The following is a 19,893-nucleotide window of genomic DNA, read 5'->3' as shown; positions in this document are numbered from 1 at the left end:
TATAATTTACAACAACAATAATAATGATAATACTATTCACTCAGGGTTACAGTGAAGGTAAATATAGTTAGTATAGTTCCTGGCATTTTAGGATTCAAGAAATGTTAACCACAGCTGTATCATCCATAGCCACCCCCATTACCACCATCATCACCACCAGCACCACCACCATCACCACCATCACCACCACCACCTGCATCCCCATCCCTCCCCATCCCCTCCACCACCATCGCCACCACCACCACCACCACCACCACCATCACCACCATCACCACTATCACCACCATCATCACCACTACCACCACCATCATCACCATCATCACCACCACCACCATCACCACCATCACCACCATCACCACCATCACTATCATTGTCCTTTCCCTCCAGGTTCTGAGTTTCTTAAGGGACAAGACCTCCATCTCAGTCATTTCCTGTCCCCCCACCCATGCTCACCCTGGTGCTGGTGTAGGACCCTTTATGCAGAAGACAGAAGCTAGAGGAGTAAAGGTATTCCCTCAAGCAGCCCTTCCATGGCAGTGGTTGGGCGCTGGAATTTCTGACCCACCAGGCTGTCTTTGCAGCCTCCCTGTGCTGTGTGTCCTCTAGCAAATTGCTTACCCTGGAACACCGGTAACAGATTATGAAGACTCCCCATCTCACAGGGCTGTAGGGAGATGCTAATATGGCACCAGTACTTCTCAATACTGCATCAGGTTAAGAGTAGAATGCAGAAAGGTCACTTGGGGTAGAAATTGTCAGTGCTCCACCTGCCAGGCTCGCCACTTCTCCCAGATTTGTCCCCTGCTAATCCTGTGCTGAGCCCTCCACCTGAAATTCCCATCCAGACTCTTACGTGCCTTTTTGTTCCTGGGCAGCGTCTCCATGGTGTGCATGCCCTCCCAGGCAGCGTACTTACTTCCCCCTGGGGCGTCCATGGGGGTTTTGGGCATTTGCTTTCAGTTCTCTATCCTGTCTCGTAGTTGATTCTTTCATGGCCCCAAATATGGTCTAGAGCTGGTTTGCTCATTATACTTTTTGTGGCTCTCGGCTGTCATTCACTGATTGGGTCACCCATGTCAGGGCTTTTCTTGCAGCAAGGCTTTGCCTGATGGGGATGCTTGGTAGGGAAGGGAGTTGATGAGGGTTAAGTGTGGAAGGGAAGCGAGATTTGTCCAATGTCTTCTGACTGGCTGCCCCATGGCTTTTCCGGTGCCAAGTGTGAGCACGCAGGTAGCACCCATTGCACATGGAAGAAAAAGGGCTACCAGGGAGCACGGTGCTCAGACCTCGGAGCTCTCCCCAGAAAGGATGGCGGGCGTGATATAGCTTTCTGTGTGTTCATTCCTGGGGCCGCTATAACCTGCTCTGGAAGGCGGGGCTTCAGCCACAAACATTTATTGTCTCCTGGCCCTGGAGGTTGGAGTCTGAGATTCAGGTATGGGCAGCGCTGGGTCCTCCCTGAGGCTGGGAGGGAGCGTCCAGGCCAGTCCTCTGCCCCAGCTGCTGGGGTCTGCTGGCGCTCCATGGTGCTCCTTGACTCACAGATGCACACTTCGTCTCTGCCTTTGTCTTCATGTGGCGCGTGCACATCTGTGTCCAAATTTCCCTTGTTCGTAAGGACACAGTCACAGCAGATCGGGGCCCACCCTACTCTGTTATGACTTCATCTTACCTTGATGACATCTGCCAAGATTCTATTTCCAAATAAGTCACATGCACAGATAAAGGGGGTTAGGACGTCAGCATGTTTTGCAGGACACAGTCAACCCCCAGTGTCACGTATTATTTACCTTCTGCTTGACCCTTACAACAGCCCCGTGAGTCAGGTAGGTGTACGTGCCATGATTTTCATCCTGGGAATGGGGACTGCTGGGTGGGTGGGTTTGCCCAGGATCAAAGGGTTAGTGTGAATGATTGGGTTGCAAGCCCAAGCCTTTCTGACCTCTGGGCTCCTGCTCCTTCTGGAAGTTTCTGAATGGGGCCTTCTTGATGTTTCTTAGAGCAGGATGATTTTTAATTGTACAAGGCTGGCCTGCCCAGGGCATAGGCTCTGCATCCCCAGCTCAGCCCAAAGTGGAGTGGGCTCTCTGTGATCACTTGTGAGCACATGGGTCCCTTGGGAGCAGGACCCAGCCCATGCTCTGCTCTGTACTCACCTGTTGGCACCACCTTTGCTGTGCCAGTGTGTGTGTGTGTATGTGTGTGTGTGTGGGGGGGTGGCCCAGGCCTTCCTAGGGTGCTGGTATCCAAGGGAACTTGAGTTGGATGTTTGCGTGGTTGGAACCAGAGGCTGATGAGGACTCCTGACACAGGAATGGGCAAGTTATCTGTGGCCCCGCCTCATCACATCAAGCAGATCTAGTTTGTTGTACCAAAGTTTCCAGATATTCTTCTCACTCAGCCATGGCTGGGTGGACCTGTGGGCAATCATGAAGTGTCTCTGAAGTGCACAGCCGGCCCCCACTCAGCCTGATAGCCCCAAGAGGAGCTCCAAGGTTACCCCTGAATTCAGCCTTTGGCCCTGGGGAGGGACAGATGGAGCATTCAGGCCTACCAGGTCAGGTTTCCTGGGGGGTGGGATTCTGGCTGCCTGCTGAACGTTCCTCATTGTTGAGAGTAGCTGGCTCATCTTACCCCACTGGGAGGTGCTCCCCAAAGCTCAGGCTCCGGATCAAGGTGGGGGGGGGGTGCTCTGCATCCCATGCAGAACCCCCAGGAGACAATTGGTCCCAGCCTCCTGTCCTTTCTGAACGTTTTTGCAGTGATAAAGCAAACTCTTGAGCTCCTGCTGATGGCTATTCAACAGAACATAATTTTAATTCAATAAAAAGTGAGAAGAATCAGTTAGAAGCAGATGTGACCTGGCACTTGTGTTTTTTGGCTTGTTGGTGAATCTCACACAAAGGGCCCGAGAGCGTGGCCAAGCTGTGACCTTTGGGTTCTTAGTGGCACTGTTAGGTTTTTGGAAACTGTGATTGATTTTCAGACACTGTCTACGGAGATATTAAGAAGTTAGCTCTCCTGGCAACTGATAACGATTTTTAAATCACACCGTGTTTCGTCATTGCCTTCCTTTCTGCTTTGGGTGGGGTGGGGTCAATGTTCCAAGGCTGTTAGGTTCAGAGTCGGCAGGGATGGTACACAGATGCTTGCTGTGGATGTTCCCATCAGAGGAGTTACAGGTCGAGACCCCCGTCCGTACCTGAGATGTCAATGTGCAGCCAATGTGAAAATTTAATCATGCTATAATTTGCTTGAGCTGCAGTCCTCATGGTGTGTTCCCCTGACTGGCTGCAGCAGTGTCACCTTCACACTTGTGAGAAGGGCAGGTTGTGAGGCCCACCTGGATGTGCGATCCCAGATGCTCTGTTGAGTGGTGGTGTTTGCGGTCCTAGGTCTGCACTGTCTCCACAAGCGCTGGGATTTGAGGAGCTCCACGCAGGTGTGGGAGCAGCCCAAGGCAATAGGCGGTGTTGGTGACCAGAAGAACCGTGCAGATACCTGGTTCTGAGTCAAGGCCACAGAAGCCCATGGTTCAATCCTCACTGTTCTCCTTTTATATTTACTCGGTGTCTCCATAATTTCTCATCCTGAAAAGCTGGGGGTCTGCTGCTCCGAGAACTTATATGGAAACACCTTGACATCTCTGGCCACGTGCGGGTTGGGCTGCACCACTGACCAGGTGTCTTTGTCCTTCCTTGCAGAAGTGCATTCGGTTTAACCCGGATGCGACCGTGTGGGTTGCAAAGCAGCGGATCCTGTGTTCCTTGAACCAGAGCCTGAAGGACGTCCTGAACTACGGGCTCTTCCAGCCGGCCAGCAACGGGCGTGATGGGAAGTTCCTGGACGAGGAGCGGCTTCTGCGCGAGTACCCGCAGCCCGTGGGCAAGGGCATCCCGTCCCTGGAGGTACTGCTGCCGCCCCATGGCTTGGACACGGGGTGGAGGGGAGGACCTTCACGGAACTCCAAATTTGATATGGATTCAGACAAGACCCCCAAATTAGAAGTTAGTTTGGGGCTTTGAGGTTGCAATTAATTTTGTGAATTTCAGACAGCTGCGCAATTTTGATCGATTTGTTTCCTTACTGTAGATGGGATGAATTTGTTGCAGAGAAATCTTAGGATGAGCAAACCATAAGTCTGACTCAGGCTCATGGCACCAGGACCTGTGGGTCCTGGTGTACAGGATGGGTTTGCTTCTGCCTTCCCGACTGGGTCTCCCTGCCCTTGGGTGCACAGTGGCCAGTGGCCATCTGGCTGTAGTTGGAAGCATGACTTCCAGCTTCTTGTCTGAGGAATGACCAGGGGGCTTGGAGCTGTTGTGGCTGTGGGCCTGCCTCATGAAAGGTCACCCGAATGCACTTCCATGTGAAGTGTGACGCCAGCTGCCGGCGATCTGACCCCCGGCTTGCCACATCCCCAGGTTTACCCACAGTATTTCCACGGGACGTATTTTTTTTAAAAAACATTTAATTTATTTATCCATGAGAGACAGAGAGAGAGAGGTAGAGACACAGGGAGAGGGAGAGGTGTGTTTCCTGCAGGGAGCCCAATGCGGCACTCGATCCCAGGACCCTGAGATCACACCCTGAGCCAAAAGCAGATGCTCAACCACTGAGTCACCCCAGGTGTCCCTCCATGGGATGTACTAAGATAGTCATGCAAGCAGCCTTTGTCCTATTGCACAGTGTGCTTCTGGTATCCAGAGAATATACTCACCTCAGCCCGATCACACAGTGAGACGCTGCATGTGTGGAATTGAAGCTGTGCCTTTAGCAACCTTGGTGTGTTCTATGATATTATCAGCGATTAGATCACTCTGAGGTCTAAGAGGTCATGGCCCAAGGCTGGACATCATCCACAGATTTCTACTCCTAATAGTAAGTTTGAGGCTGAGGTTATTGGGATCCTCATTAAAACAAGCATATGTCAGACCAGAGGGAGGGGTTTCGGTGGAGGAAAAGATGGGGTGCCACTTGGCATCCTGTGGTTCCCTGTTCTGACCTCAGTTGGCTCATACATAAAGTGGGTATCCATTGTGGAGGGGGGACCCGCTTGTTGGGGGCCTGCTAAGTACCAGACACTTTGTAGGTGTGTTAAAGGTTCTGGTCTGATGGAGCTCACACTCGACTGGGCAGTGGTAGACCAGGAACAGTGAATGGATGGTTCATTCCAGGACTGATATAATTTTCATAATGACATAAAACCTGGTGAAGACAGAAAAGGCCAGAGCCTACTCTTGATCAGAGAGGCAGTTGGAGGAGGTGACTCTGGCTGGGCCACCACTCACCCCTGAGAAGCAAATGAGAAGGCATGAGGAGGGCGTGAGGATGCACAGTGACCTGGGCAGGAAGGTGCTACTGTTTCTAGAACAGCAGGCACACGCAGTATCCCTCCCATGTCCTTCCTGTCCAGGGACTCATGTGTCATGGGAGCTGAAACTGAGAGGTTTGCAGGGAAAGCATCTCTACTCCTGCATGTGCATCATCCCAGGTGGGGCTTGGTCCAATCCTGGTAGCTGTGCAGCCCAAGCCCACCACCCAGCCTCTCTGGGCCTCAGGTAACAGCTTTGAAATTGGGGCAACATTAGTTCAGCTTTCTTGGGGGACTGTGAGGCTCTAGCAAGGTGCTCTGTGGACGAGCTGGCAATTTCCTTGTCATGAGGGAGTTGTACCTCCACGTATCCATCCATCTCCTTGGGCCTGTATCCTGCCAGGTGATCCACGGTGTGAAATGAGATGTGTCTGGTGCTCTGCATGGCTGTGAGCTCTTTGTCTCCGAGAATTTTGGTAGAATCTGGTTGACTGCTTATGAAACATTGAGGAAACAGCAGGAAAAGGTTTGGATTCCAGAGCGCATCCCTCCATGGCCACGAGCCAGGAATGCTGGAGACCCTGGAAACACCCTCCTCCGAGCAGTTCCCATCCGGCTAAGAGACATTGGCAGCCCTAGCATATTTCTATACCCAGAAGCCACCACCCCCCGACTTGAATTCCGTTAGACTTGTCAGTTAGGGAGTCATCACCTCTCCCAACGTCACTCCCAGTGGCACCTGAAATCTCAGAGGTCTGATGGGTGAAGACGGTGTGTGCAGGGGCTCACTGCAGCCCAGGGCGCTGCATGCAGAACATGCTGTCCCCCTTGAATCTAGAACCAGGGGGTGAAAATCCTATAATGGGCCTGGATCCCTGCCTCCCAGTTTGGTTCAGGAAGATGGACACCTGCAGTCTTTCCCCAGTGCTCATCCTGGAACCTTGAGCAGCTGAGTCTCACGGAACATTTTGATTTCACTACAGTCTTATTTCACCACTTTAAAAAAGAAAAAATCAAGTTTCATTGTGTGTGACAGAGGAATTCTGTGTGTCATCAAACTGCTGTTTTGTTGGCACGAGGTAGGAGAGGAGAGCAAGTTGGACCTACATGTGAAATTAGCTCAGTGCCAGGATGAGCTCCCTGCTGCCTCGACCTCCCCGCCCCTCGCTGTGCTCCCTCTCGTGCCATCCTCGGGCCTCCCCGCCATCACACCGGGAGCTCAGTCCCGGATGCGGAGAGTCGGCCAATGCTGATGGCACGTTGGCGGGGCTGGGATCGGAGCAGGTGCCTCACCTGGCAATCTCTGCGAGTGCGACGGGCTGGCCGGGAGGGGCAGGAGGTGGAGGTGCTGGGGTTTAGGGCGGAGTGACCCCAGTATGTTCTTCTTGGGCACTGGCTGCATCGGAACAGAATGTGTAGTTTCCAGCTCAGAGGAGGCGCCGTGTTCAAGGAAACGGACGCCATCGAGAGTCCCTGGCAGAGGCTGCAGCAGGGATGCTGGCTTCCCCAGGGTGGGCGTCCTAGGCGTGGACGTCGAAGACACATCCTGATTTGTCAGCGGGGCCACAAGCACGGTCGTGAGGACCGTGACCACCGGTCATGAGAGGAGCCCTGGCCGTGGCTTCCCCGTAGGAGGGCATGACTCCTTTGTCCCCCTGGGTTGCTCTCTTTGCTTTCTGTGCCTTTTAGGCCACGTGGCTGTGGATCTTTGCAGGTGCTGTTCCTGCAATGTCAGGGGCCTGCAGGAGGAATACGGTTAGTCGACCTGACACAGGAGTTTGCTGTGGGGCCCCTGCCTCCCGTGACGTGGCCGAGGACAAAGCCATGCTTCCCCAAACACCGCGTGACGTATTCACATCTCTTCTCTTTTCCTCTTTCTGTTTCCATGCAGTTTCGATACAAGAAACGGGTGTATAAGCAATCCAATCTGGACGAGAAGCAGTTGGCCAAGCTACACACGAAGGTAGGCGGGCAGGGCTGGCATGCACACACTGGCCCTGTGTTGCATACGTGGCGTTACCATCCCTGCAGATCAGGGCAGTTCCTCAGGCAGCGGCTTCCTGTCCTGGGAAGCACCTGCCATGTGCACATCGCGGAGGGATGGGGCCAGGGTGTGCAGGTGCACTGGTTGCCCCGGGGGCAGGGGTGCTTGGTGAAGCCGGTGGGGGCACGGGCAGGGGAACGTGAAGATTCCTCAAGGGCGGGGCTCTGAGCAGGGTGGGTTCAGACGCGTGAACGGTGGGGAAGGTGATGCTATGTCCGGGAGCCTGCGCACGCTGTGGGCGAGGCCCACGTGGCCTGAATTAAGCACATGAATGAACACGCCGTCCCGGGTCCCCAGAGCCCCTGAACACGGCCATCCTCTTCTGTGTGATGAAAGCATGCTGGGTGACAACTTGCACGTGGAGTAGGACGAGAAGGGAGGCTGTTCTGTGCACATCCCCTCCTGGGTGTTTCTGGGTGGAGAGGCAGCCATTCTCTCTGAGCCACTGCTGCCACCAGAGAGGACACACTGAGCATGGAGCTGATTAGAGAGCTGTTTACATAAACCGCATGGAGGTGAGAGCAGCAGGAGGCCGGCAGGGGTGTGAAGGAGAGGGTCGAGGCCGAGAGCCATGGGCTGTGGTCCGTGAGCACTCGCTTGCTGGCTGAACGCGTGGCAAGAATGCTCTTTGTCGGGGTCGCTGTGCGTGTCCACCAGGTGCTGGGACTGGGGTATGTGGTCACACCCACCGTGGCGTTGAGGAGGATATGTGTTATCTGAGGATGCTCAAGGATGTAGAGCATAGGGAAAGGCAGTGATGGGAAGCTGCCTGGATGCAGTCCCTAGCCCGCCCTGGTGCTGCCCGGGGAGCCTGCCTGGTGCTGTGAGCCCGCACAGATTGGTTGTGAGTTCTCAACCAGCAGGTTCCCTTGGTTTTTGTTCTGACCCCCATTTGTATCACAACAGATGCATGGATTTTTATTGTCCTCAACGGGTGTGATACGCCATTATTTATTAATGTCCGCAAGTTGTCTAGATGTGGCTGGTGACAGCCCTTCTGCCTGGCTGTCTGCCCTCTGGCCTGTGCTGCTGTCCCCTGAGCACTGACAACTTTGTGGTACAACTAATGGTCTGACTCCTTATGCATGTTCCTTGCCCAGCCCTAGAATCCACCTGGATGGTGGTGTTTAGACCTCAAGGTCTGGAAGCTTCTGTTTTTGTTTTTGTTTTTGTTTTATCACCTTCTAACATGTAGATAAAAATGTGCTTTTTGGATTAAAAAAAAAAGTCAGTTACTAAATAACAGTGAAAACGTTAAGTGAGAATGAGTGTATCTTGTGTCTTTGGGCATTTGCTAATTTTGGCCCTAGAAGGTCCTTAAAATGTGTGGGTGGAGATCCAGCCTGTGTTGGGGGGCTGGAGGCCCAGCCCCCCCCCCCCACCATTGCTGCCCACGTGGTGTGTCCTGGGAGCCATGTGGAGGGGGCACAGAATCCGGCCTGTGGCAAGAGTTAGCTCCTTCAGAGGAAGGCAGATTGAGTATTGAGGTTATCCTCAGCTGGCCCAGGCTTTCTGCTCCATGGCAGGAAATCATGATTCCAGTTGATGAGGCAAAGCTGGGGGACATCCCTCCCCACCAGGGTTGACCCACTGATCGTTTACCCCACAGGATGTGATTGTCTCTTTTGACCTTGAATTGCTCCATGACCAGGCATCCCTCTTTCTGTGCAAGTAGTCACAGACGTTCACCAACAAGTGGATTCACTGAGTGACAGCTGCCCTATCTGCTCTCCACCGCGGCTGCTGCTTTAGAGATTACAAAGCGTAACTATCCATCCTTGGGCCTCGCTTCCCAGAGATGGAGGCTGAAGCTCTGGGGTGGACCGTGGAAGTGGTAGTTTTTTGAAGTGGCCCAGGTGGCTTGTCCTTTCAAAAGTGAAGGATCGCCCTGTGGCTCCTGGCATGGGCAGTGAAAGCAGGAGAGTTCTAAAACCTCCATCCAGGACAGGCTGGCTGCGTCTGGACTCCATGCTTGGCGCTGGAGTTCCGGGTGCAGTGAGCTTGCCGCCTGGCGGGTCTGCAGCGCCCTGTCCAGGGTGGCTCCCTGTCCCCGGAGGAGGCTGGAGCGTGCCCCGTAATAAGGAGCCTTCCCAGGGGCTTTAAAGACATTTCTGTTTTCTTATTTTTCCCCTTAGACCAATCTGAAAAAATTCATGGACCATATTCAGCACCGTTTGGTGGAGAAGGTCATCAAAATGCTGGAACGAGGCCTGGATCCAAATTTCCATGACCCGGAGACAGGAGGTAGGTCCTGGGTGCGGAGGACGTCAGTAAGCCTCGCACAAGTGCGGGCTCGGCCCGAAAAAGTGCCTCTGTCATCAGATCCCACACGCACGTGCAACACTTAGGCTTTTCTTGGTTTTTGAAAGTGCTTTCTCATTCCTGGGTGAGTTCCAGAGAAGGGCCGAGCCGTGTAGCCGAGCACGGCGCCTGGCACACAGTAGGTGCTCATCCACAGCTGCTGGGTAAGCGAATGAATACAGGAGGGATGGTGAGGCGTGTGGTGCTGTTGAGCGCCCGTCAGGGCAGACACGCTGGCACGTGCACACCTTGCTCTTCCAGCTGAAACCTGCCTCCTTATTTACATTCACAAATCCGAACAGCCCAGGGGTTCCCGAACTCCGTGCCTGTGACTTGTGGGGCTGGGTGATTTCTTCATCTTTAAACAATTCCAAATGAGCATTGATCTTTATTTATTTAATCTTATCCCTGCCCCCTCCCCCAGTTTTATTGAGATTTAGCTGATCCAGAAGGGTCAGTTTTAGACTGCATCGTGTTTCATACTCTACTCTGAGGACTGGTTAATGTGTCTCCACAGAGTTACAGTTGCTTTTCTTGCGATGAGAACCCTTAAGATCTGCTCTTTGAGCAGATACACAGAACAGTGACGTTAACTGTAGTCACTGTCTCTGGGACTTGGGACTCATACATCTCGTAACTGGAAGTTTGTACCTTTGACTACCTTCACGCTGATCCCACCCCGCCACTGGCAGCCAGCTGAGCTGTCTGCTCTCTGCTTTGGGAGTTGGTATTTTGGGGTTTGGCGTGCAAGTGACATCCTACAGGTATCTGCCTGACTCATTGCACTCAGCTCGGTGTCCCAAGGGTCCATCCATGGATCGTCAGTGCCCCCACAGGATCCAATCCTTGTGGCAGGATTTCCTTCCTTCTTATGGTGGAATAGAACTCTGTCCTGGGGCCAGATGGTGATTCGTGGCGGGGGCTGTGTCGTGTGTTGTAGGACATGTACAGCATCGCCAGCCTCACCCTGGGCTCCAGTAGCACCCCCCCACCTGTGACAACCAGACTGTCTGTAGACATTGCCCGTGTCACCCGGGTGGGAGCCCTGCCAGGGACACGCCGAGCTGGGCTGGCCGAGAGGGCTCAGGTGGTCTCTGTGGCAGCTTGGGGTGTTCATCCTTGGGGTGTTCATCCCTGGGGCTAGAGAGCGTTCCTCCTGGACTCAGCCACTGCGGGGCCCCTCCTTCTCTTCTGGTGACTTGCCAGCCCTCCTCCGGAGGACTGTCACATAAACGCATCCTGCTCGGCCACTGAGTGACTGAGCCCACAGCACATGCATGTATCTGCTCAAGGATGGAGCTTTCTCATCATGTCTAGGGGGTCCTCTGACCGCTGCAGCTGGGGCAGGACCCCCGCCTGTGCCCATCCACCTGTGCACAGCCCCCCTCCCCCACACACACACCCAGCACAGGCTGCTGGATCACAGCTGTGATCACTGTGGACTTGTATGTCTCCCAAATTTAACTTCTGTCTGAGATGCCAGGAGATGGGACACGTAGTGGTGGGAGGACACGGAAGGCACTCTTGGAGGGGTCGTGCATCTCCAGTGTCTGCAGTTCCCTCCTTGGGCAGCCTTTGCCCTGGACGTCCACCAGCCTGGCCTCGAACGTGGCTATTTCCAGATGATTCCACGGCGGAGGGCCAGCAGTAGGGGGTAGGTCAGGGGATCTGCTCTGGGCTGCTCTTCTTCTCACACGTGGCCTCCTTCTCTGAAACTGGTATCTTCCAGATTCTGGGCTTGCAATGACTCTCCTTCCCTCTACCTAGCTTCCAAAACCACTCAGCACAGACCCAGATACAGGTCTGTGCCCATTTCTGGATGCTCCTGGCTGTCTGGGAGAGTTTCTTCTTCTTGGGCTTCCCCTGTCTCTGCCTTCGGCCAGTAGATAGTGTGTTCAGGCTGTGTGCGCCGTTGGGGTTTGTCTGTTTGTTTTGTTGTTTTCTTGCCCAAACAAACTAAAAACTGTTATTTATTTTTAAGTGTAACTTGTAAAGCAGAGTTATTGACGTGCAGCGACTGCCAGATGATCCACGTCCAGATCTCTCCTGGTCATGGTCAACATTCCCCTAGAAAGCAGAACCTTCCCCATCTTCTCTTCGCCCAGCTTTTTTTTTTTTTTAATTAGTAGATTTTATTTGTTAGAGCAGTTTCAGGTTTACAGGAGAGTGATTGGAAAAGCTGGAAGGTCTGTGGGGGTCCCCGATAACCACCAGCTCCCCTGTTATCAGCATCTTGCGTTAATGGGGCAGATTGTTATAGCCATGAGCCCATCGTTACTAATTAGAGTCCGCAGGTTACTTTGGGGTCCACTCTTGGTTTCATCCGTTTTGTGGGTTTTGATAAGCAGTTATGACAGGTGTCCATCACCATAGAGTCATACAGAGTAGTTTCCTTGCCCTCAGTGTCATTTGTGATCCACCTTCCACCCTCCATCCCTGCTAATGCCTGGCAACCACCGATCTCTTCACTGTCTCCATGGTTTTACATGGATGTTGTAGAGTTAAAATCATAACGTGTGGTCTTTTCAAAATGGTTTCTTTTGCTTCGTAAGATGCGTGTGCGGTCCCTCCATGACTTTTCAGCTCAGGAGCTCACTTCTCTTTAATGCTGCCTGGCACTTACAGTGACTGGATGGACCACAGTTAATTTTTCCATCCACCTGTTGAAGGACATCTTGGCTGCTTCTAGGTCTTTAGCACTTGTGAAAATAGCTACTATAAACATCTGTATGCAGGTATTTTTGTGTGTAGACATAATTACCAGTGATCAGACATACTGGGTTTTATTTTTAGAGGCCAAACAAAAATATTTACAGGATACAAAAAAGAGATATTTAAGATAGAAAGTTCTGAACCATAGGCCATGTGCAGAGCTGAGACCCCACTGTAGACAGTGCCATCAGACCCTCACCGTGACCCAGCTCCACCGTGCCATCCTCAACATCTTCAGATTTTTCACACACACCCCCAAATTAGGCAAAAAGAAGCCATTCTAGCTGGGGGCCAGGGAAAGTGGGGACCACGCACGCAGGAGGATTGAAACAAGCGAGGTGAAGAGTGGGACGGACGTTCCCTGTAAAGGAGCTAAGCTGTGGATAAGTCCTAGGACGACGGCACAGAGCAGCCCCCATGGGAGGTGAGCGCTGCCCAGGGAGGCACCCTGGCTATGGAGACAACCCATAGTTGACTATCACAGGCTGCCTCCAGACAACAGGTAGTGTGACCAACTTGTCCTTATTCTCCTGGGATGGCCCTGGTTTTCACATTGTAAGTCCCATGCTTGGGGATCCCCTTGGTCCCAGACATTCTGGCACTGCCAGTCACCCTAACAGTGACCAGGGCACTTAATAATCACAGCCTATTAAGTTCCAGCGATGTGTCAAGGGTGTGGGAAGCCTCTTTTCGCTTAATCGTCATGTGTCCCATGAAGCTGGCCCTCTGTGTGTGGCCAGTGTCCTCTGAGAGCAGAGGAGGCAAAGCCTGGGCTCATCTGCCCTGGGACCACAGGGTCTATGCTCTCACCCCTGGGGAAAGGAGGTGGGTCTCTCTTCTCACGCATGTGCGTGGCAAGACATGGCCAGGGCTCTGGCTGGTGCAGAGGGTCCAGGACTGGACGGTCTGTGGTCTCGGAGCAGGTCCCCTCACCATCCTGGGATGGGAGCATGTGCTGCAGCGCCAGGCCATCCTGGTGGGAGGGAAGAGCTGGCTTGTTTCCCCTCTTACTCCAGACGCTGCACTGTCGTCCTCATGGGCTCTGACAACTGTCGCCTGTTCCACTAGAATAGGCACCAGCTCCACACTGAGTTGGGTGACTTTTTCAAAGCCAGTTGGCGAGCAGCAGAATCTGCGGGAAAGCCAACTTCACCGCTGGTGCAGAGTTGAAAGCAGCTTGCTTCCTAAATGGCAGGAAACACGATGTTCCGACTCAGGCCACGGCCCTGTAGTGGGCTTTGTGGTTTTCAGACGCTTCTGGGCTGCATGCGGGGGCCCCAGGTTGGAGAAGCAGCCCTTTGGGACGAGGGATGCGCAAGAGATAATGAAATCTCCATAGAACGACCTGTCAATTAAAATAAAGCAGCCTGTGATTACAACGAACTGTCTGGTGCCTATTCTAGTGGAAATTATAATAAGTAACAGCAAAGGTCACATGAAGAAATAAAGCCACACCCACCAGGGTCTCTGGGTTCATCTCCTGCTTTGGTTGGCACCTGTGGGACAAGGCGCATGGTGTTCTGAGTCCCAAGGAAGGAACGGAGACTAGTAATTTGAGCAAAAATTAGTTTAGTGCTTTTATTTCACACTGTGTTCCCAAATTTGAAAGAAGCACGGGCATGACAAAAGGCGGGGTGTTAATAAAGCCAGAAATAAAGTCTTTCAAATCATGGAACATATTGAGAAGTAAAAAAATAGAATTTTCATTGATGGAGTGGCTTTTTTCTGGTCACCTGTGATGGGTCTGGACTTCACCTCTGAGATCCAGTGACTAAGTTAGTTTCCAGGGAGGTAGTAGCTCATCAGTTTGTCAGGCTGGTGTTGTCCATCATCTGTGCCGAGATGTGCCTGGCTCCACCACGTGTCGCCACAGCCCGGCTCCTGGGAGTCCCTCCTGGCTCCCACGTGGCCCAATTAGAAGCTTTCTCGGACACTCTGGCTCCCCATACGCCAAGCAGTGCCTCCTCCGAGTGCTGGCTTTGAGAACAGAAGGGGCTTCTTGGATGCGGATGATGAACAATGGTCCACATGTGGTTGCCTCACTGGAGCCCCTATGAGAATCCTGGAATTAGATTCTCCAGAAATAATAACACTGGGTACACAGAAGGGGGGTGCATTTTGAGCAGACAGGGTTCCAGAACCTCATAAATGTCAATCTTCAGAGAGTCGGAGATACTGCTGGAAGACTGTGCCGCCACGGATAGGGTTCTGGTGCATATGGCGGGTCAGGTGCACTTCCTGGTACAAAAGAGCCTGTCTTTAAATGCAAGCTCGAGTAGAACATGCAGTTATTTCAGGGTTTTCTTTTGTACACCACACTATGTTTCAGCGAGGGTGACAGGTGACTCATAAGGTGCGTATGGTAGGGAGAGATGCAGTATGTCAAGCAAGTAAGGAGTCTGGGTGGGGGCAGGGACAAGGGCCGCAGGAGGGGGCCTTGGCATTGGGCCATCTGCCACAACTGGCCAGGGGGAGAGGAGGTCGGTCTGGGCACTTGTCACAGTGACCCATGTCATTGCATGCACACATGGCCAGGGGCAAAGACCCTGTGGTCCAGAGCGTCTCCTTACGGGGCCTGCTGGGGGTGAGTGAGCAGCAGCATTGTCACATCACACCATCACCTGTTCTTTAATACCTAAATAAGAGCAGTGACTATGTTAGAGCAGTTTGGGGTTTACAGAATTGTTATAAAGATGGTACAGAATGTTCCACCTGTACCCATAGCCCATTTGCCCTGATTACCGTCCTACCAGAGGAGGGTGCATTCTATAACCAACGAGCCAATCCTGATATGTTGCTCTTAACTAAAGTGCACGCTTTCTTCATATCTTATTAGTAGGTAACGTCCCTTTTTTGCCCCAGGAGTCCTCATGGCACGTAGCTGTCTTGTCTCTGTAGGCATCTTTTGGTTGTGACCGTTTCTAGCGTTTTCCTTGTTTTTACTGACCTTGGCTCTTTTGGGACCTGGGCGGGCATATTTTGGAATGTCCCCCTTATTGGGGTTTGTCTGGTGTGTGTGCATCATCGTCAGAGTGGGTTGTGGGTTTGGGAGGAGGACCCCAGGGTGAAGTATCCTCCTACCCCATCACGTCTGGACTCGTTTCCCCACCAGACTTGTCCCTGTGATGCTAGCCCTGCTCACCTGGGTGAGGCGCGCATCAGGTCCTGGCTATACAGTCCCTCTTTTTTCTCCTTTACGGATTGTCCTCTTCTGAAGGAAGCCGCTAAACGAAGCCCCCACCTGACAAGTGGGGAGTTAGGTGCCACGTCCTCAAGGTTGGAATATCTTCATGTTTGACGGAGGTTTGTCTTTTCTCCCCCATTTATTTATTTACTCTTACATTCATTTACCTATTGGGTATTTAATTCATAATCTGGATTATGACCCAGGGCTGTATTTCATTGCTCCCAGCTCTGGCCACTGGGAGCTCTTTCAGCTGGCTCCTGTGTCCCTTGGACAGACCCTGTGGGTCATTATTATTTGCCCCAGGTTCACCCTGTTTGTTTCCTGCCCAGACCTAGAGCCCACTGGTCTTCCAGGAACCTGCTGCCTCTTACTGGAGAATGGTTTTAGGAACCAAAATCTGGGTGCTGAATGTGCTCACTGCTGCTGGGGTGCACTTGATTCCTGGCCCTCGAATGTGGAGCAACAAACTGTGTGTATGTGTATGTTAACTCACAAATATGTGCATATCTATAAATGCTTCTGTATGTAACCATCTGTATATGTATTAAGCTGAACATGAGTTCTTGCTAATGTCTCCAACTCTGATCTGTGGCCACATGGATCAATGCAGTCCCTTCCGTTTGCTGATCCATAACCTGCCCAGTAATAGTGAGAAACCGGGCTTCCTCCCTCTGCCATCTGTTTATCTAATTGCTCAATCACAGGATCCGTGAATAGTGGTTTCTGAGTTGCTGACCTGCACCCCATGGTGGAGGCAGCTTTGTGAGTTGCTTGAGCACGCCACTTACCTGGGTTTGCTTTGCTGTCCGTCTTGCAAACCACTCCCTTGGGTTCCTATTCTATAGTCTGGCATGTAGTTCCCCAATTCCCTCCGGCAAGGCTATTTTTTACATTTGTAATACAGTTCAACTCTTTTGTCACATTCTGCATTCCAAACCAGGACGCCCCCACCACATCTCCTCTATGAATTTTTCAACTTCATTTAAAAATTTGCATGCATTGAGGTTCGCTCCGTGTGCTGCGGAGTTTATGATTTTGACAGATGTTTGAGTCTTGTGTTCACCATTACAGGGTCATACAGAGTACTTTCATCACTTAAAACAATCCTCTGTGCTTTTTACCTATTCCACCCTGCCCCTCTCTGGAGCCCCTGGGACCACTGATTGTTTACTTCCTCCATAGTTTTGCCTTTTCTGGAATGTCATATAATTAGAATCAAGCACTGGTTTTTCAGACTGGCTTTTTTTTTTTAAGATTTTACTTATTCATTCATGCATTCATTCATTCATTTGAGAGAGAAAGGCTGAATGCATGAGCAGGAGGAGGAGTAGAGGGAGAGGTACAAGCAGAGTCCACACTAAGCACGGAGCCCGATGTGGGGCTCCATCTCACGACCCTGAGATCATGGCCTGAGCCGAAATCTAGAGTTGGCTACTTAAGCAACTGAGCCCCCCAGGCTCCCCTGGAGTGGCTTCTTTCATTTAACAGTATGTATTTAAGATTTGGCTATATATATATATATATATATATATATATATATATATATACACACACACACATATATATATATATATATTTTATTTTTTATTTTTTTTTTGCATGGCTTTTCTTTATCTTGTTTCATAGCCATCTACTATAGTGGATGTTCCAGTTTTGTTTACCCATCCCTGTGGAAGGGCACCTTGGTTGCTTCCAGTTTGAGGCTATTATGAATTAAGCTGCTATAAACTTTGGTGTGCAGGGTGTGGTGTGGACAGAAGTTTTCAAATCAGCTGAGTGAATACCAAGGCGTGCAATTGTTGGAACATATGGTAAAATATTTTTATAGTTTTATAAGAAACTGCCAAACTGCCTTCCAAAGTCGTGCACTGTTTTGCATTCTCACCAGTGGTGATTGGGGGCTCCTGGGCTGCCCATCCTTGCCAGAAATCGGTGCTACCAATGTTCTGGATTTTATCCCTTCTAGTAGGTTTGTAGTGCTACAAACCTGTTCTCCCTGTTGCGAGGCTTCAGGTTTTGCTTGCTCAAAAGGTCATATACTTTTCCAGCTCCTGATCTGGTCGGTCCTGTGTGCCCGCTTCAGACCACATTAGTCCACGCCTTCCTTGTGAGAGAATCCCCAGCCACACACCACTGTCTGGGAGCAAGAACCATCCACTTTTAGAGTGTCTGACCTTGAAGCAATGCCCATGGACTTCCTGCCTCCACAGGCCTGTGTGAATGACATAACCCTTGCATGGGAGTCTGGAACCTGGCTGCAAGACTTTCCCTGGTGCCTTTGGAAGCCCTGGCTGTGAGGTCCCTCAGGCCAGGTCTGATGGCTCTCCCTGAAACTGGCCACACCTCCTTCTGGAAACAGGATTTTGTCTGGAATAGGAGGCCACAGGCCACAGTTCTGTTTTTGGCTTCTCTATACCTGCCTCCCTCCTTTGTGTTCCCCATTATCAAAGATGTCCTCACACAAAAGTGATTCGTGCCTGCTTCTGTTCACAAATCTGCATTGCCAGCACCTGCTTGGGACTGTCTCCTCTAGCACATTTGGCCGCCGGAACTAGCATCTCCAGAGAATGTGAGGACAATCGTGATTCTTCCATTTGTGGGAAGTGGCAGGAAGTACAAGAATGATGCCCACCTCCACCCCCCAGCCCCCTGGTTCGTGGGCTCATGTGAGAAGCAGTTGCCAGAATCTTTAGAGAGGCCGACAGTTTGGGGAAAACTGCTGCCACCCTCCATACTTGCTCGCTCATGTCAAGGCCTGTGGGTTGTTTGGATGAGTCTCATGTGCTTACCTGGGATCACATCACGAGAATGTGTCCCCCTTGTCGAGGACCATGTACCACAGAAGATGCTGCAGATCCCATTCTCTTTCATGGTGGGGATGGGGAATAATCAAATATTCTAGTCTAACTAGACTAGTCTAACATACTGGAAGAGTCTGCGATTTCGCATAATTTAACACTGAAACGTTGAATGCAGATTAATGCCAGAGGCGCTGGTGAATCCAAACAGGAGCGGTTGTCCATCCTGCAAAGTGACTTCCATGCCCACAGTCCCCACCTGCCCCACTGTCTTTGGTAACTGGACACCGAGTAGTTCATGTCCTGTGCACCCCATAGGCAGGTGCTTGGACAAGGAGAGGGCTGAGCTACTGCCCCTGGTTGGCATTTGCAGGAACACATACATGGACACATCAGTAGATATGACAGGTGGCAGGGTGGCTGTGGACATGTGCCAACCATTGAACTTCTGAATAGTCAGAGATTCTTAACCCAGAGGATGTCCTGGGATTGTCTTCCTGTCCTTTTATCTCACAAAGGAGGTGCAGATGGTCCATCGGGCGGCACAGAAACAGCAAACTTTGTCTTCCTTTTAAAAACATTTGTCTGTGTGTATTTTGTAACACATTCAATATGTTAGTAACATATGCCATGTATGATTTTTTATTAAAAAATTTATTAAGATATAACTTAAATATAATTAAATTCAATTTTTGTGTTTTGTAAGGCTTTACTGAGATACATTTCACATACTATTAAATTTAGCCATTAACAGTGTACAGTTCAGTGGTTTTTAAAAATATATTCAGATTTGTACGATCGCCACGATCTTTAGAACACCCAAACAGGAGAGGCTGTGCCCATCTGCCATCACTCCCCATCCCCAATCACCATCCTTGGAAGCCACCAGTTTACTTTATATCTCTAGAGATTTGCCTGTTCTGGATGTTGTATAGAAATGGAGCCACACACTACGAGGTCCCTTGTGACTGGTTTCTCACTCAGCATCACGGTGTCAAGTTCTATTTAGGTGGTAGTGTGTGACGGTGCTGTGTTCCTTTTCGTGGCCAAGTGGTATTCCTCTGAATGGGCCACTTTTGCTTATCCACTCATCAGTTGCGGCCATTTGGGTCGTTGACACTTCTTGGCTGCTGTGGACATTCTTGTACAGAGCATGTGGACACGTGTTTTCATCCATCTCGTGCACATATCTGGGGAACTACTGGACTGCATGGTAACTCTGTTAAACCTTTTGAGAAGCTGCCAGATTGTTTTCCAATGTCTCTACATCATTTGACGTCCCACTTACAGTGCGCGGGAGGTCCAAGTCCTCCACGGCCTTGCCAACACTTGCCGTCACCTCTCCTTTTTATGACAGCTGTCTTAGTATGAAGTCACTGCTCTCTCTGGTTTTATTTGCATTTCCTAATGACCAGTGATACTGAGCATCTTTTCATGCACTTATTGGCCATATGTATATCTTTGGGGAAATGTCTGGTTCTTTGCTCCTGTTTTGATTGGGTTATTTGTCTGTTCTTGTTGAGTTATGAAAGATCTT

The 19,893-nt window shown here is 51.1% G+C and overlaps 1 protein-coding gene across 7 annotated transcripts in view; it reads left to right on the top strand.

The window, feature by feature from the left end:
- SHANK2 (SH3 and multiple ankyrin repeat domains 2) overlaps positions 1-19,893 on the top strand; it is a 510,304-nt gene that overhangs the window by 89,699 nt on the left and 400,712 nt on the right. For all 7 annotated transcript variants that reach the window (XM_072758681.1, XM_072758678.1, XM_072758674.1 and 4 more), the window contains exons 4-6: positions 3,705-3,908; positions 7,206-7,277; positions 9,494-9,602. In XM_072758681.1, the coding sequence (XP_072614782.1) occupies positions 3,705-3,908; positions 7,206-7,277; positions 9,494-9,602 (385 nt within the window). The remainder of the gene's footprint in view (positions 1-3,704; positions 3,909-7,205; positions 7,278-9,493; positions 9,603-19,893) is intronic.

Source organism: Vulpes vulpes, chromosome 5 (genome assembly GCF_048418805.1).
Source record: "Vulpes vulpes isolate BD-2025 chromosome 5, VulVul3, whole genome shotgun sequence".
Classification (NCBI taxonomy): domain Eukaryota; kingdom Metazoa; phylum Chordata; class Mammalia; order Carnivora; family Canidae; genus Vulpes; species Vulpes vulpes.
This window is presented reverse-complemented; position numbering and strand designations above follow the sequence as displayed.